The following is a 17,960-nucleotide window of genomic DNA, read 5'->3' as shown; positions in this document are numbered from 1 at the left end:
AGCTATTTAAGTTTTATTTTTTAGCAATTTGATTGTGAAATTCGTGCGATTTTGTGTTCCTTAGAATCAGCTTTTGACAGCATGTTGCTAGCGTTTAGAATCACAAATCCATTTTCAGTATATAAGCCTCCACTTGCTTTAGCCAAGACTGTGACCTCTTATGATGCTCGTTTTCTCCTCATTTCATCCTGACTACATGTCCGTTTGGTCCCTGCAGGATCAGTTTAGTCTGTCTAGTGTTCTTGGCTCATAGCCAAACTGTCGGCTCTAACAGTGTAATTTCCCCTGACAAGCTGATAGGTTGTCTTCACGGTGTCATTTGGTTTGTGTCATGATGTTGTGATTCTGTTCGATTGGCTGTGTAATTTTGGTCGCTGTCCTGGTCTCTGGATTAAACGGGCGTGATTTGAGCCGTAACTTCCTTGCTTTGTGCTTCACTGTGTAATTTTCCTAGTATTTTGGTGGCTGTCTTTTCCTCCCTCGACATTCTTGAGTGTGTAATCAATTTTCACGTTGTCTCCGGGACGTGTGTGTGTGTTGTCTGGCCCGGCAGCCTGTCTGTTGGGGACTGGTAATCGTGACAGTGTGTGTGTGTGTGTGTGTGACAGACTGGCTTTTCCTGGCAGTATCATGACTCTGTCAGTGCTTAGTGCGCTTCTCCCCAGCCTCCATACATAACTCCATGGTGAGACTGGTTCGTTCCACTACCCACCCTGCTATTCCTTTTCCTCTTTCCCAGAACAGACAGAATCACACAAACCACCAACTTTCTGACCTCATCCAGAACTTGTGTGTGTCTGCCATACATTTTATAGCACTCTTCCTCCATGACAGCCTGTATATGAAACTGGCAGACATTTGAAAGATAGCGTACAGTACCTAAGAGAATGCAGGCAAGTCTGTGTTATGGCTATAAGTCTCTCTCAGGATCCTGTCCCTGGCTCGTGTGTGTGTGCGTGTCTGGGAGTGTTCGTGTGTGTGTGTTGCGGTATGGGAATGGAAAGTGCCCCATCACCTGCTCCCTACTCCTCACCCTGCATAAATAATGACCGTTGAGTCTGGGGCGTTGAAATGAGTGTGTGTCGTGACAGACACTGCAGACATTGAGTGAGTGCATACCACAGCTTTGAGTAATGAGGTGGGCTTTGAGAGTAGTGCATTCCCCGGGACCGTGCGGCTGTGTAAAGGATACCCCCCCAGTCTGTGTCCTCCCAGCGCCTGCAAGGGAAAATACCTTTCCTGTCACTTCTCAGTATGGGGAGCATTTTAGTTACGCTAATTTAGGTAGGCAAATTTTGTACGTGTGTAGTCTAGGCATATGTTTCTGAGTCAATAGGTTTTTGTGGTGTTGGATACCAGACATGTTGGATACCATGACGATCATTTCCCTTTGGGGATTAATAAAGTACTATCTCTCATCTCGTCTCTGTCAGCTCGACTGTTACATTTCACCTGTCACTTTGCGGGCATAGGAACGTAGCCTAGACACTGAGTCACAGCAGTTCTATGATGGAAGGAGACCCAGACACCCCTCTCCTCTCTCCTCCCCTCCTCCATTTTGTGTCCTCACATTCTCCAGGGTCATCCATCTATCTGTCTGGGTCAGACTCTGGCCCAGACTCCTCCAGGCTTGCGGTGAGCTAAGTCGTCATGGAGGTCAGACTCCTAGACTACACTGGGGCTGCTACAGCCTTACCTCAACAATCCCTTCCCCCCTCCATTGCTCTACTGTTCCACCCCTAATGTCCCCCAATCAGCACCAGTGGTCTTGACGAGACCGGCCAACTGGGTACCTCCCAGGGTCCAGAAACATCTCCTTGGAATGTCTTTCCACTCCTCTGGCTAATCTGTAGGGGCCTGGCTGGGTAGTAGCCTGCTATCTGTCTGCTGGGAGGAGATTGGGGGGGGGGGGGGGGACTAAGTGTAGTGTGTGTGTGTGTATCCAGATTGTCATACCTTCATACTGGGATATTCTGTAATATTCACACAGAACACAAGGGGTGCTGTTTTCAAACCCTACTGATACTCTGTAATCCAAAGGTTATCAAAGCTAACAAGTAAATGTAAAATCCCATAGAAAATGCTAATGAGTGCATTGCCAACATTTTGTTTAGGTCAGAAACTGTACTATACAAGTAACTCCAAAATGCTACTCAGTTTGCTGCAAGCACAAAACAAATATTAGCCTGCAATGCTCTTGATCTACAAGGGTATTCTCTGCTGTTCTGTGGTTAGCTCCGAAGAAGCTAACCACTTGGATAACTAGCTACTAAATTAGCAAACCAAATGAACAACCGCAGAGCATTTTTGGCACATTATTAGACAGTTAACCTAATAGTTATAAGATATCTAGCTGGCAAACATTTAGTTGTGGATTCCATACTGTAATTATATCACCCGGTGCATGTTGCAGAACAGTGAGTGACACGGAAGGCTCCGGTCTCTTGTCAATGTGTGCTTGTAAATAAACACCATGTGACTGGGGACTACCGGTAAGCTTCATAATGTGACAAGTGAAATGAAGAACGTAATGTTCTTTATCTCCTAACATATTGCACAAGTTGACTGCAGGTATTTTACGTAAGTAGCTACAAATATTAAAATGTATTTAAAAAAAATAATCTAAAATAGTCTCAAAGGTATTGAAAAACATCCTGTGTCTTTTTCCAAATACCCCAGTATACGGTATATACGGTATACCGCTCAACCCTACTGAGTTCTATTGCTACCTAAAAGAACTTGGCAGTACTAGGAAGACATTCCATAACTTTGGCCCACTTTGGCTCACCTGGACCCCATTACACCAGGAGAGAGATTTACAGAGATGGTAGAGAGAACTGTGAGCGAGAGAGCTAGGCATAGTGCTCCTTCAACTCATCTTTGCTTCTCTTCTGGAAGCCATTGTGTGTTGGCTCTTGGCTGTGATGCTTACCTCAGGGACTCACTCCGTATTGGAAAGAATGCTTGTCTACTCAATATTTTACAAGGGAAGCCTCTAACCACTCTCTCTGCTGGCCCGTAATGGGCGGACAAACTGACAGACAACAGGGGTTACCCAGGGCAACCATGAAGACGACAAAGTAGAGCCAAGCCAGAAATCCTCCAATAATTGAGCTGTCAAACGTTTTGAGGGAGCACCACCCAAAAGGGAGGTTTATCGCAAAAGGGGACTGGGATTCCGAGCAGGAATCTAAGCCACTGGCAGGGATCAGATTCCAAGCTGAAGTTGGTTCTCATTTCATAATATCTGTCGGACTTCAAATACCTGGAGTGAAGGATTGAAATGGAGTGTAGCTTAGACTATTTGTGTAGGCCTAAACTGGACTTTGCCTTGTCATATAGGTGTGCCCCAAATTTGACCCACATGCTGTCTCTTGTGCTTTTGGTTGTTTTATTTAATATGTAAGCTCATAGGGTCCCCCCCCCCCGCCCCCCCCCCCCCCCACAGCTGCTTTGCGTTGAATTGAGAATTCACTAATATTGCTCTTCCATTGTAGCACACCGATCATTTTACTCATCTAACGTTCATTCTTCTCTTCTCTTCCAGTGCTGTGTGCGAAGAACTTGTCGAAGAAAGACTTCTTCCGTGAGTAGTAACCCATTTTTTGTTGTTGCCTCGGTGCTATTTCTGTCCTCCCCCCGTGCATTGGTATGGGATTGTCAGCTAGCTGGCTGGCTTTGAAGTGTTCTGTAGATGGAGTCCCATAGGAGCTCAATCTGCCTGCAGTATTGGCTGACGAATACAGATTACAGATAGAACACATGATGCACATCGACGCTTGTCCCCCAATGCTATCCAATGAGGTGGAAGAGCATCGGTGATGAGCTAGTAATGCCTGACGCATGCTGTTATGACCGACACGGATGAGCCATTTTAATGTAGTTTTAATGTTACTCGGTCATTAGGCTGACTGTGAAAGGCTACCGGTCGTTAAGTAAGATACAGGAACTTCACAGTTATCTTCACATTGGCTTTATTCCAGAGGCTCTGGTGTAGTTTTATATCATGGCGAGACGGAGATACTCACCACAAATAAATACCTCTGATGGGACACACAGCACAGGCACGTCCCCTTCGTAGGAGAATTATCATAGTGTGTGGTTTTGATAAAAAACTGAATTGGAACATTCTTTAGGCTATACAGTTGCACATCTCCCTTGAGACCGTGTATTGGATTACTGTGGGCTTTAAGGCACAGTTTCCTGTAAATGACTCTCTCTCACACACACACACACACACACACACACACACACACACACACACACACACACACACACACACACACACACACACACACACACACACACACACACACACACACCTGCAGAGGGAAGTCCCTGCTTCCTCTGCCAGTATGGCATTGGAGTGAATGTGACTCAACAAGTTTGACCTGTGGGTGGTATCATTGCCTGGAGCCACACACACACTCCTAACTGTCACACACAGCATGTCATTTCTATGGAGCACAGTCTGTGTGTGTGTGCATACCAAGTTTCCGTTAGGACTATTTGGCGCCGAACAACGTGACCGGCAAGATTTTAAATTTCCCGGACATCCATATGCATTGGATACGTAACTCGTTAGGGTGTCCACCCACGGTGCTCAGAATCACATTTAGATTATTGTCATTCATCTTAACAAATTGGAAAGGGCCTGTAAGGGTTTTTAATAAAGTAGAACAATGTTCTTATACCAACATGACAGGTTTTATTGAAAAGCAAAAGATTACTCATTGCGTATTCATCCCTGCTATAAATCATCAATGAACATCATTGAAAAAATTATTAAAACATTTAGTGTAGAAAAACAAGCCTCCTACAAAGTAAAACACAACTTCAAAATATCATATTTGTAGAATATAATTTGCGAACGACCTGACCTATAGGCTATTTGTATGAACACTTTATTTAATAAATAGCAAAACACAGCTGTTTTCAAATACAATCTAGCCTTTCTAATTTAATTCAGCCTAGGCATGAACATTTTAAGTAAGCCTAATAACTAACAAAACATGGCTGTCTACGAACACCAGGGCCGGCCGGTCATGACTAGAAACGATCCAGCTTTTGTCAAATTAACGGTAGATTTGACTTTTCGTAGCAGGTTAGGAGAATTTTATGTAGCAAGTTAGGAAAATTAGGTTAAGGTTAGGAAAGTTTGGGTTAGCTAAAATACAAAACAATTCAACTTTTTACGTTAATTTGACAAAAGCTGGATCCCTTCTAGTCATGACTGGGCCGGCCCGCACCATTCCCCATTCCCGCTGTTATTCAGCACCACATCAGTGGAAAGAGGACATGCTAGGCGGCCACAAAATTCAGGAATTTTAAAGCTGATGTTGACCAATCAAATTCGATATGCAAATAGACAACATTTATTAAGGCTTGTTCATTGCGAGAAAGCTTATTACAATGCTCCTGCGAAACGAGGCCCGCGCCATGCATTTCTGAAAGCACTTGTTTCCAAAGCTCAACTGATATCTCTATTTACAGTTCTACTGCGCGATGCTAATAAATGTTATTTTCATCGTAATTTGAACTGTCGTGAGGTCGTGTCACGTGATACGTTGTTTATTGAGAACTCTGTTTCCTACAATAGGCAGTTGGCTGCCTAGTGATTGCAACATTGTAACTCTCCGATATGAATAGCTGGCAACGATGTTTTGTTTCCAAGTACTACTGAATAAGCTCAACTGAAATGCACATCATTACTCTACTCGAGTCTATCAATCCATTCCATATCTTTATACTATACATGAAACGGGCGGGATATGTTGATCTTGCCTAGGTGTGTGTACCGTCCCTTATCAGATTTCCAAAGACTATAATAGACTGGCGTGGAACGACATGCTTCTGAGCAGCTTGCTCAACTACAACTACACACAATATCACAGTGTATATAAAGTCCATTGACAATGAATGTTTTGTATGCCGTCTTATGACTCAGTTTCTATTGAACTGTATTCAAATACAACAGCTATCATTTTGACGAGCAACTACATATCCTCCATTTTGGCTCCAATTTCAGCTATAAGAAATTGTCGCACACTGTGTATATAAACTCCCAGTAATTTATTGGGTTAAATCACCAACGTTTCGACATCACCCTGAAGAAGGCACAGTGATGCCGAAACGTTGATTTACCCAATTTACTGGGAGTTTATATATAGAGTTGTGAGACTCTCTCTTTATAGCTTATAGTTTATTCACTGTTAGTCAGCACCTCTACTTAAAATACAGTTCTCTGGGTGTGTGCCAGCTCATGTTTTCTATCCAATTTCAGCTAGAACATATCTTCATGTTAGATAATTTAATATTATTATGTGAATTTGTCTGATAGTCATTGTTTCTATGCAATCAGCTTGTGAATACAGTTACCTCAACTCATTCAGGCATACGTCCTCCATTTTGTCTCCAATTGCAACATATAATCTCCATTTCATATCAACATTTATTTTCCATGCTAGATAAATGAACCATACTGTGACTGTAGTTCCATTGACTCCATTGTTTCTATGCCATCCACAGTTGTGAATACAATCCTCCATTTTGGCTCCTCCTCCACAGGGCTGCCTGACCCCTTTGCCAAAGTGGTGGTGGACGGCTCGGGGCAATGCCACTCCACAGACACCGTAAGGAACACGCTGGACCCCAAGTGGAACCAACATTACGACCTGTAAGTCACCAGGGAAGTCTCTAAACTGGGGGGACCACCTTAGACCAATAAACCCTTGTTTCACCATGTCTTCCTAGTTCCAGCTTGCCTCGGCAATTTATCCTTTCCGATCTACAAAAGTGCCTAGTAGGAAGTAGTAGCATAACCTCGTCCCCAGGGAGAACGTCTGGTGTGTGAGACTAAGAAAGTAAGGGACTAGGGTCTGGATTTGGTGAAACTCACTGTCAACCCCTGAAGAAACCACTTCCTAAAATGGATGCCAAAGAACCACAGACATCTGTTAACACATTCTTGTTGCCTATGGTTTTCAACATTGTCACACTGTTCTGGTTTCATTGACTAAGCTGTGGCGTCTCCGATCTCCATGCGCTGCTATGATAAGAGTGCGAGGAATGCAGCAGGTTACCCTCCCTTCCCGTGCTAATGTGCAGGAACACCCACCATAAACCATTTGAGGCCTTTTGACTGGGCTGCTGCACGCTCTAAGGCTAGTCTGAAATGGCATCCTATTTCCTATCTAGTGCACTACTTTTGACTAAAGTCCTGGTCAAAAGTAGTGCACAATATAGTGAATAGGGTGCCATTTGACGCAACTCTAGTCTAACCATTGGGACTGTCCGACTGAAATGAGCCATGTGTTGTGAATGTCGAGCAGCAAGCTTCACGTGCTCTTCTTGGGAGTAATCGCCACCGGACCCAAAGGACCTACTGGCAGTGAGTTACAGGAGGGGGAAGAGAGGGATGTAGAGGGCGGGAGAAGAGGAGAGAAAGCTAGACATGGGGAGAAGAGAGGTGTATGTGTGTGTTACAAAAGCATTGGGAAACTATGCAGAGATGTTGGTGTCTTGGCACCAAAACACTATGCACAGATTGAATAGTACAGGGAATGTGGGTTACATCATCAATTAGGTCCCCAAGAAAGAAAAAAAATGAAAAAAGTAATTAAGTTGGGCACTGCAGCGGGAAGACCTATTTGCTAGCTTTGCGCACACATGTAGATGTCTCTGTCTCTCACTGTGTGTTTGCATGCTTGTGTGTGTGCTTACACACCTGTCCCCCCCCCCCCACCCACCCCATGCTTGTCTTCAAACACTCTCCTCTCCACTGGTCCCTAGGGAGTCTCCCCTGCCAGTGACCCCAGGGCTCTGTCACAGGAAATGGCTGACATGCCAAGGAGCACAGCCACAGATGGAGCCTTCAGCCTGTTGGCTGGCAGGTTGCCACTGCTCTCCACACCTCCCTCTTCCACACCAGGCCAAGCTAAGTGCTCAGCACACAGGCAACCCAGCAGCCCACTCTCTGTGGATCTGCTACTGTAGTGTAGTCTAACCCCCTCTGGACTACAGACCGTTACACCAGAATACATTCTTAATTTGCCCTGCATGTGCATATTCATGGAAGGGACTGTACTGGTGTACGAAATACACCAATCCAATGCTTTTTGTTTGAAATGCATTGGGTTGAGTGTATGAGTGTACACTTTGAAGAAATAGGGCACAGTCAAGGAGTGTGTGACATACAACCATTGACTAGTGCTTGTGTACTGGAGAACTCAGCCTGAGCATTGTCGTTGCAGGTTTCACTAATACAGTCAGTGAGTTTGCAATTATTGCGTAACTTATGTAGCTACACGTTTGCAGACAGAGGCCATTAAACCTGAAAAGAGAGGGCAGTCAAAACATGTATTAGTTCAGACCGTGTTTGGAGCTTGAGGAGCATACATTCTGCCCCTCTCTGTTTTCTTATTCGCTGCATCAGCGTCTGCAGCAGGGCAGGCGGCATTAGAGCGGCAGGTCATGTAGCTCCCAATGGGATGCTAACAGGATGCTAATGTGATGCTAATGCACTGTATATCCCTTAGGCAAGCTAAAGATGTCATGAATAGTGAAGGGGTTGTTTTAGAGCACAAGGCCCGTAAGCGCTCTCGCTGCCTCTGTAGGAACCAATCTGGGTGTAGACGTGACCCATTTTAGCTTCATACTGTATGTTAGAGCCCTTGATCAATTTATACAGTAGGTGGTATCTCATATTTCTATAGAGAAAGCCAATTGATACGACTGACGGTTGTATTTTTCAGAGGCCTTGATTGGTGAAAACCCATTCCCACTCCTTCTCTCACTGCACCAACCACGCTATCCTCCTCACCAGACTCCTCCCCGGTTCCCTAATCGCTCGTCCCTCTCGGCCCAGGAAACCCAGAGCAGGTGGCCGGCCATGCTGTCATATCCCAGAAGGCAGAGCTGGTCTCGCCAGCCGTCAGTGGAGGAAGTGTGACCGTGTCGTCTGCCAGTCTGTCTGGACCGTTGATTAGTCTAGATGTCTATATCTAGCCTCATTACTTTTAACCCAGTCTGAGCTGTCAGACTGGCGTGACTGGGCATCCACTGGCATGACTAGATGTCTCCCATTGTGCCACCCCAGCTCACCAGTCACCATTAGTCACAAACCAGTAAATTGGCTAACTTGTTGCGGCATCAGCCTATAAACTGATCTAAGGCCAGTGTTGAGTGTTCCACCCTAATGGTTGAGGGATCAGTAAACTGATCCGAGATCTGTGATACTTACAATGAAAATCTCTTCGGCTAGCTAGACTGAGGCTCTATAAGTAATACTTACCTCATACTGTGGTGTGATCATATAGCTATACTTAGCCATATGCACGGACAAGTGGGTTTCCTTCTCTCTCTCTCTGTGGTTTTTTTCTCCTCCTTAATTTGCTGCGGTAAGTACTGTTCTAATCACGGGCTCTACCTGCAAAGCCAGACTGCACATGGGTTCACAAATGCGTGTGTGCACACGCGCGCTTGTGTGTGAACGTGTGTTTATCACGGTGTGTGTGTACACGTGTGTCGTCCTCAAGTCATTTTGACTGAGGAAATTGTGTTTACCTGTCCTCATTTTCAAAGCCCCAGACGCTAGGTCACTGTCTGGTCTGCTCTCTCATTTCCCCTTAAACGCAGCCTGGGTTTGCAACACACACACACACACTCCAAATCATGTTGTTGGCCCATACATTACCACCACAGTGTAGAGGTGGAGTAACTTGGCTTAGTTTGAAGCCTTTATCCGGATCTAGATCAGACAGCAGGCGGAAATTTCAACCCACAATGCAGGGCTTTTAATATGAAGAAAAAAAACAGCTTAGATTTAATGTGCTTAGATTAAAGTTTTATTTCATTTCTGTCCGTCGTTCCTTTTAAAGACGGAACAATGCAAAAAGACATACGCCTCTATGGAAGCATTTATTTTGTCCACAGACATCAGTTTCCAGTGATAAGAGTATCAGATATTTGAGCAGACTTGTCTATTGACAAAAGGAGACACTGTGAGGTGAGCAAATTTGAAAACTGACTAGACAACCTCTTCCCTCTCCCTATAACAGTATGGGCTATGTGCATTTTCTATGTGCGCTCTGGGAAACTCGTCTCCTTGACATCTTTCTCTTCATGATGTATACGTATCCATGGAAGAGGGCTGAGTTGGGAAAGCTGTAATTAGACCAGTCGGTGTGTGTGTTACCGTAAGTGCTGTCTGTCTGTGGGACTGTGGTGCAGGAGAGAGAGGGGAGACGGTGTTCTCCTTTCTGATTCATGATGACTAGGCTGACCTTATAGCCAGACAAGCAGCTTCATCATCGTCATCGTGGACAGTTAGCACACTGTAATCCGAGTCATTTAGACCTCAGAACCCCATCCATACGTTCTGTGATGTGACTTTGTGTACACACTTGTTTCTTTAGTAGGTCATGCTCTTTGGTGTGTATGAGATGTACATTTCTCCCTTCCAGTTCTCTGCTGCCAATGACTGGAACGAATTGCAAAAATCGCTGAAGCTGTAGACTTATATTTCCCTCACTAACTTTAAACATCAGCTATCTGAGCAGCTAACCGATCGCTGCAGCTGTACATAGTCCATCTGTAAATAACCCACCCAATCTACCTATCTCATCCCCATATTGTTTTTATTTACTTTTCTGCTTTTTTGCACACCAGTATTTCTACTTGCACATCACCATCTGATCATCTATCACTTCAGTGTTAATTTGCTAAATTGTAACTACTTTGCCACTATGGCCTATTTATTGCCTTACCTCCTCACGCCATTTGCACACACTGTATATAGACTTTCTTTTTTTTCTATTGTGTTATTCGCTTGTTTATTCCATGTGTAACTCTGTGTTGTTGTTTATGTCGTACCCTTTTGCTTTGTCTTGGCGAGGTCGCAGTTGTAAATGAGAACTTGTTCTCAACTAGCCTACCTGGTGAAATAAAATAAAAAATCATTAAAAAATCGCTTTGCTCTTACCCTGGGATAATGACTCAGCACTCCAAAAGCACAGTGATGAGACGGAGAGGGCCACTCAGTGTTGTAAGCGATGCATTTAAAGATCTTAAATTGTGCATGTTAAAGAGACTAGCTCGCTCGCTCAGATTCTCTCACTCTCACATCAGTTGGTCTGATGTCATGAATTTGGTGACACATATTAAAGGGAATGTGTCACTCTCTTTGCCCTCCACAGGTACATTGGGAAGTCTGACTCCATCACCATCAGTGTGTGGAATCACAAGAAGATTCACAAGAAGCAGGGGGCCGGCTTCCTGGGCTGTGTACGCCTTCTCTCCAACGCCATCAACCGCCTCAAAGACACCGGCTGTAAGTGTGTGTGTGTGCGCGCGTTCAAGCATGTATTAGAGCAATAATTCATTTTTTCCCGTGCACGTTTTGAGCAAATGTGAGTGTGTGTCTGTCTGGAGGTGGTCTCAGTCTGGTGTGAGACAGCAAAAAAAACTCACAACGATTACTCAAACCCAGACATACATTCCCCCCTCTATTCATTATTATTCCACTCCTATTACGGAACGCATGATCTGATTTATAGACCACATCAAAGACAAGACAGGCTTCTGTCCTGCCCCGCTACCTAGAAGGCCCTATTACACACACACACACACACACACACACACACACACACACACACACACACACACACACCTGCCATTAAACCCTATTGATTGACGACCATCTGGGAGGCTGTCGCTGCCCCGCTCTGCCCGCTCCCTCTCTGTGTATCAGGTGCCAGTCTGGCTGGCTAGGGCCCGGAGCATGTTGGTCGCTGCTTGGCCTGGTGAGACGGACGCCATCGAGAGCGGGATAGGGGGCTCCTGGGAGTTGGGAGTCTCGCCCACGCCTGGCGCTGCCAGCTCAAACACACTCCCCGGGGTTTCCACCTCTGTAGCGTGAAGGGAAACACACACGTCCTGCTGTCTCTTCAGACGCAGACTTAACTGTATGTGAAGTAGACGTGCCATCTCCCTTTTCTACTCTTGCAGTGACTGCTTCATTATGAGTACTTACTGGAAAGTCTATTTCCTTTGTGTTACCTGGCTTGTTAGCCGTTAGCTGCTGCGTTCAGACTGGGTCCCATCCCGACTGCTAGCATTAGCAGTGAACAACCGTAGGTATAGAGCATTTCTCTTTTCAGCAAGCAATAACAGTTAACAGTTAAAGATGCTAGCTAGGCTGTTAAACAAGCTGGCTCCACTTACAGTATATTGCCTATGCTGTGATGTAGGCCTATTTGTACATCTAACTGCCCTACTTTCCTCACCCTCCGTCTATAGTATATATATCTATACCACTCAGCGGTTTTCCCCCTAAGTGGTTTAGAATTGGAGCCATAACTGGCTGTGACAATGAGAGTCCTCTAGAAATTGTCAGTCAGAGAGTGTGGTACTGAAGCCAGTTAGTATGGGTAGATGCTGCTGATGTGGACAACAAGTGGACAACAAGGGAGACAGGCTGTCGCAAGGCACCCCCCCCACCCCGCCTGTCTGTATGTGGTCCAGCCACCACAGTCTCTAGGGGCCTCTTCTCCTTCTGCTGCCGCGCCGTTTCCTAACAGTCTGGCCCGGTACAGCTCTACAACTTCCTGTAAATTACTGTAGCGTCACACAAACACACACTGACACAAACCTCAGAGCCCTTTGTCCTAGTTACAAATTGCAGGCCTCCGGATTCTGTCCCTTTTTTTGTTGTCTTATTGTCCCATAGTTTATTTAAACTGGTTTTGGTTCGTCTGTGTTGGCGCACAGTAATGTATAGAATGTATACATGGATCAGTCATTTTAGTATTATGTCGGCTATGCACTGTCTGGGTGGCAAGACTTGTATACAGAGCGACATATACTGTTGATATACTGGTAATTAAGCCTACATATGTTGTGTAGACAGTGTCCTTTCTTTGTGGTCGTTTTGGCTTCCGTACCCTTTGTATTCCCCCGCTCTTTCCTTTCGTCTGAGCCTGTTCCCCCCCCCCCCCCCACCACCCTTTCGTTTTTAAAAAATCCACCTCAGATATTGGCAGGGCCAGGATCCAGTTTCACTTAGTCTCTTTTTCCCCGTCTTCTGAAAGCTGCTTCAATTCCGGCCTTGTAACCCCTAGACCGTCCCTGTTTAGTCTGGACACGTATCCGGAACAGATCCACAGTGCTGTCTGTCAGGACAGACGACCGGGGAGCGGAAAGTCTCACCCCCCCCACCTGTCTCCTGTAGTCTGGAAACAACCTAGGGTGTGCTTTCACTTTCTGCTCCCCCTGACCCAGACCAAAAAGTTAGCTAATAGGTAGCTGACATGTATGTCTAGGATGTTTTAGGATGAGTAGAGGGAGAGCAGCTATGGCTGATTTGGGATCAGGTCTTAACCTGCACTGTGAAATGGAGATCCCTTTACTAGTGTAGGCCTCCTCCCATTGGCTGACGGTCTTATTCATAGGCAGATTTGATGTCGTTTTCTGACTCTGTCTTCATCTTTTCATATTTCTCTTGTTGTCCAAGGTATTAGTTTTCTTCACCTCTTGTTTTGAAGGCAAAGTGGAATGTTGTATGAGGATTTTTTTTACACTTATTTTACCAGCTAAGTTGACTGAGAACCCATTCTGATTTACAGCAACGACCTGGGGAATAGTTACAAGGGAGAGGAGGCGGGATGAATGAGCCAATTGGAAGCTGGAAATGATTAGGTGTCCATGATGGTATGAGGGCCAGATTGGGAATTTAGCCAGGACACCGGGGTTAACACCCCTACTCTTACGATAAGTGCCATGGGATCTTTAGTGACCACAGAGAGTCAGGACACCCGTTTAACATCCCTCCGAAAGATGGCACCCTACACAAAGCAACGTCCCAAATTACAGCCCTGGGATCTTTTTTTTTTAGACCAGAGGAAAGAGTGCCTCCTACTGTCCCTCCAACACCACTTCCAGCAGCATCTGGTCTCCCATCCAGGGACCAACCTTGCTTAGCTTCAGAGGCAAGCCCACAGTGGGAGGCAGGGTGGTATGGTGTTGCGTGGTATGGTGTTGCGTGGAATGGTGTTCCTCTTGTGGTGATGACATAACGGTATTGTAATAGCAGTGTTTGTCTTGTCCCTACTCAATACTAAGGCCAGACAGATATAATTCCATTAAGCTTTATAAATTCCCTTGGGGAAAAATAAAGCTTTGATAAGTTATTCGTTGCTCATGAATATTGTTCTCTTGTAAACCCACAGATCAGAGACTGGACCTGAACAAGCTGGGCCCCAATGACAACGACACAGTGAGAGGCCAGATAGTTGGTGAGTAGATCTGTGCAGTGCTGTGGACCGCGGTGCTGTGGACACATGTACGCGTGCGCGCACACACACACAACCCCGCACGCACACCCACAGAAGCAAGCACACACACACACACACACACACACACACACACACACACACACACACACACACACACACACACACAAAAAAACACACTTTGGTCCGAGTTTGCAGACGTGTGGTTCTGTCTGACACAACCGCAGGTCTGGTGGATGTTTCGCCACCATCATCGGACTGTCTGAAAGGAAAGCCGTGTCTGTCTGAGTAGCTCGTAGTCTCGTTTCTAAGTAAAACCACCTTTGACCTCTTAGGTTTCCAAAGAGTCTGTTTGCACAACACAGACAGGGCTCTCTGGATCCGGTGTCTCAGTACTCTGGGTTTACCTCGCCACCCACTGCTTGTAGTGTTGGGGATTTTTTCCAAACTGTGACCTGACCAGGAGGAACTCGGAGCCCCAGTTCAACTAGGGTCGAGAGTTTCCCTTGGTCAGGTTACGGTTAGGATAATCTCATTCTCATGGTCTTAGACCAATATCATGCAATGCTGTATAACTAACTGCTGCTGTTGTCTCCAGTGAGTCTACAGTCCAGAGACCGTATCGGCACAGGAGGCCCCGTGGTGGACTGCAGCCGTCTGTTTGATAATGATTTACCTGACGGGTAAGACCTCCGGATGTTTCTTTTGACTAAAGCTACATTATGTACCAGTTTGCGTGTATCCAATGAGAGAGGCTCTGCGTGGCCAATCCGGCGTCTGCATTGGCCGTACAGCATTTTAAGTCAGGGCTTTCATACTTCTTGCACTTCGTGTAGCGGAGCTGTTGTCAAGGAAGTGGGTTTGTATTTATACAGGACATCCTGACCCCACCTACCCATCAACCAGTCATGTCAAAGTTATACGGAACCCGCTGCGTTGTTAGAAAATTTGAGGGGCTTGATTTGGATTCTGCAAGCCTCCGGAGGATCTGCAATTGCCTCACACCCTTCATATGGAGTCTCCGGCCCGCATTGCCGGATCAAGCCTAAATCAGCTATTAGATCGTTTTCTTATGTAGAGAGAGTTGTTTTTTATTGTATAAGGTTTAGCTTGAAGGTTGATCTGAATCTAGTTGGAATAGGGGCATATTGAATCTGGTTGGATAAAAAACAATTAATGCACATGGAAATACTTGTTCCTTGGTCTGTTGCTCACGGTGTCTGTCTTCCTGTGTGTGTGTCTGTCCGTCTGTATCAGCTGGGAGGAGCGGAGAACAGCCTCTGGTCGGATCCAGTACCTTAACCACATCACACGCACCACGCAATGGGAGAGGCCCACCCGGTACGTCTTCACACACACACACACCTTTGCGCCGGATAGAATCTCCCTCGGAAGCTACTGACCCTGGAGGGCTGCCAACATCCAGCAGACAGTTTGTTCACACACTGAGCACCAAAGATCAGATCCATCATCTGTAATTTACATAAACAGTCCAGACATTCTTATACAACACATCATCAACCTCCCTCTTCACCTCTGGCCTGTTTTATTAGTATGTCTTCCATACGTTGCCCTTTAAAAGGGCACCCAACCTCTCCAACTAAGTCCTAAGGGGAAACGGTTGCTTATATGCCACAACTACAACCTCCCCTTGCAAATCAAGCTTGTCTGGTAGTATATTGTGCCTTGCCGTCCATGCACTATTGTAAAAGGAAAACAAACCAGTCACCGGGCAGCCTAATGAGTGAGTTCCTATCAATTTCCTGAAAGGCTCAGTCCCATAAATAGGGCCAGCCAGGTTTGGCTTGGCCCACCTTTCTCCTGGAACAACTGTCGCCTTCCTTACATGGCCCCCGTATCAGTGGAGCCGTTTAGGGAATTAAGCAAACAAATAAATTACCCCTCTGGAGCTGGCCTTCCTATTTTTCTTTAAGCTGGCTGGGGAGGGGTGTGCTGTGGGATTGGCTAAGAGGAGAGGAGGTGGGTGAGGCAGGGGTTAAGGTTTGGGGGGGTTGTCGAAGGAGATAACCAAGGCGTCAGTGGCCCTGGATGGCCAGACACAGACAAAGTGGTCTGGATTGGGGGGGGGGGGGGCTCTTTCTCGTCTCTTCCTTTTTTTTCCTCCCTTTGACCAGTCATCTTATCAGTTGCTTTCCTGCCACTCTCATGGACTAGGCTGCCACTAAGACACACATACACACAGGCAGGGGGACAAACACAGTCCGACCTCATCACATGTTCACACACACACACACACACACACACACACACACACACACACACACACACACACAAACAAACAATACCCTGTCAAATGTGCACACTTTCTTAGATATTGTCTCAACCTTTGTCCCTCCCCCTTCCTTTCCAGGCCGGCGTCTGAGTACTCCAGCCCCTCCGGGCGGCCCCTCAGCTGCGTGGTGGATGAGAACACGCCGGTCATGACACCCAACGGAGCGGCCATCGGTGTGCTGCCCAGCAGTGGCAGTGACCCGCGGGTCCAGGAGAGACGCGTCCGCTCCCAGAGACACAGGAACTACATGAGCAGGACCCACCTCCACACCCCGCCAGACCTGCCAGAGGGATACGGTGAGACACACAACAACAACAAAACCGACATACAAAGACCTGCATACAAACATATATACACACACACACACACACACACACACACACACACACACACACACACACACACACACACACACACACACACACACACACACACACACACACACACACACACACACACACACACACACACACACACACACACACACACACACACACACACACACACACACACACACACACAGTCACATAACTAATGTATACACACACATTTTCACACTGCCTGACCTACCTGGGGGATATGGTGGTCAGGTCATGTGGTTACAGAAACATACCCGCACCCCACACACACACACACTAGCCTGCAAAGCCGCATGACCTACCCAAGGGATATGGAGAGGACAGGGGTGCAGTCAGACACACAACACCCTCTGCCTGACCTACCTAAGGAATATGTGTATAGTTACTCATTATCAAGGAGAGAGAGAGAGAGACACTCGCTCACTCAGCCAGCATGATGTGCCAAAGGCTTCTGTAAGCAGTCACATGCTTACATAAACACACCTCAACTGACCTGACTCAGAGCAACAGTCACACACACACACACACACACACACACACACACACACACACACACACACACACACACACACACACACACACACACACACACACACACACACACACACACACACACACACACACATGAACGCACACACTGTAAGTATCAGTGAAAGGAATGAATGGACCTTGCAGTGTCCATGTAGCAGGGTAATACCAGGGTAAACATGGCTTTGTTATCAGCCTTTGAGAGGGTAGTACAACAATCTCCCTGCTACTATAACCACAGCCTTTACCCCTCCATGTCTCTCTAGATCCCTCTGTCCCTCCTTATTTTTCTCAGCTTCCTCCCTCGCCTTCCTCCCTCCCTCTCCCAGCTTCCCTCTTCCCACAGCACCACATTATAACAGCTGCAATCAGCGCAGGCTGTGTTTTCAAGGCCCCTCTTCTCTCCTCACCCCTCTTCTCCTCACTTCCCCATGTTTGCCAACACTTCCCAGCGCTCCAACGTGTTCTCGCAGTGCCGAGTGATATTCCCAC

At 46.3% G+C, this 17,960-nt stretch overlaps 1 protein-coding gene across 2 annotated transcripts in view; it reads left to right on the top strand.

Annotated features, from left to right (window-relative positions):
- LOC129839988 (E3 ubiquitin-protein ligase SMURF2-like) overlaps positions 1–17,960 on the top strand; it is a 72,373-nt gene that overhangs the window by 27,828 nt on the left and 26,585 nt on the right. The window contains exons 2-8 of one of the 2 annotated variants that reach the window (XM_055907752.1): positions 3,548–3,586; positions 6,568–6,676; positions 11,196–11,329; positions 14,226–14,291; positions 14,887–14,971; positions 15,546–15,629; positions 16,660–16,877. In XM_055907752.1, the coding sequence (XP_055763727.1) occupies positions 3,548–3,586; positions 6,568–6,676; positions 11,196–11,329; positions 14,226–14,291; positions 14,887–14,971; positions 15,546–15,629; positions 16,660–16,877 (735 nt within the window). Of the gene's footprint in view, positions 1–3,547; positions 3,587–6,528; positions 6,677–11,195; positions 11,330–14,225; positions 14,292–14,886; positions 14,972–15,545; positions 15,630–16,659; positions 16,878–17,960 lie in introns of both variants that reach the window. The other variant, XM_055907751.1, reaches the window with a different exon arrangement.

Source organism: Salvelinus fontinalis, chromosome 40, assembly GCF_029448725.1.
Source record: "Salvelinus fontinalis isolate EN_2023a chromosome 40, ASM2944872v1, whole genome shotgun sequence".
In the NCBI taxonomy this organism is placed as follows: Eukaryota; Metazoa; Chordata; class Actinopteri; order Salmoniformes; family Salmonidae; genus Salvelinus; species Salvelinus fontinalis.
The sequence above is the reverse complement of the archived record's forward strand: the minus strand, read 5'-3'. Positions and strand labels throughout refer to the sequence as shown.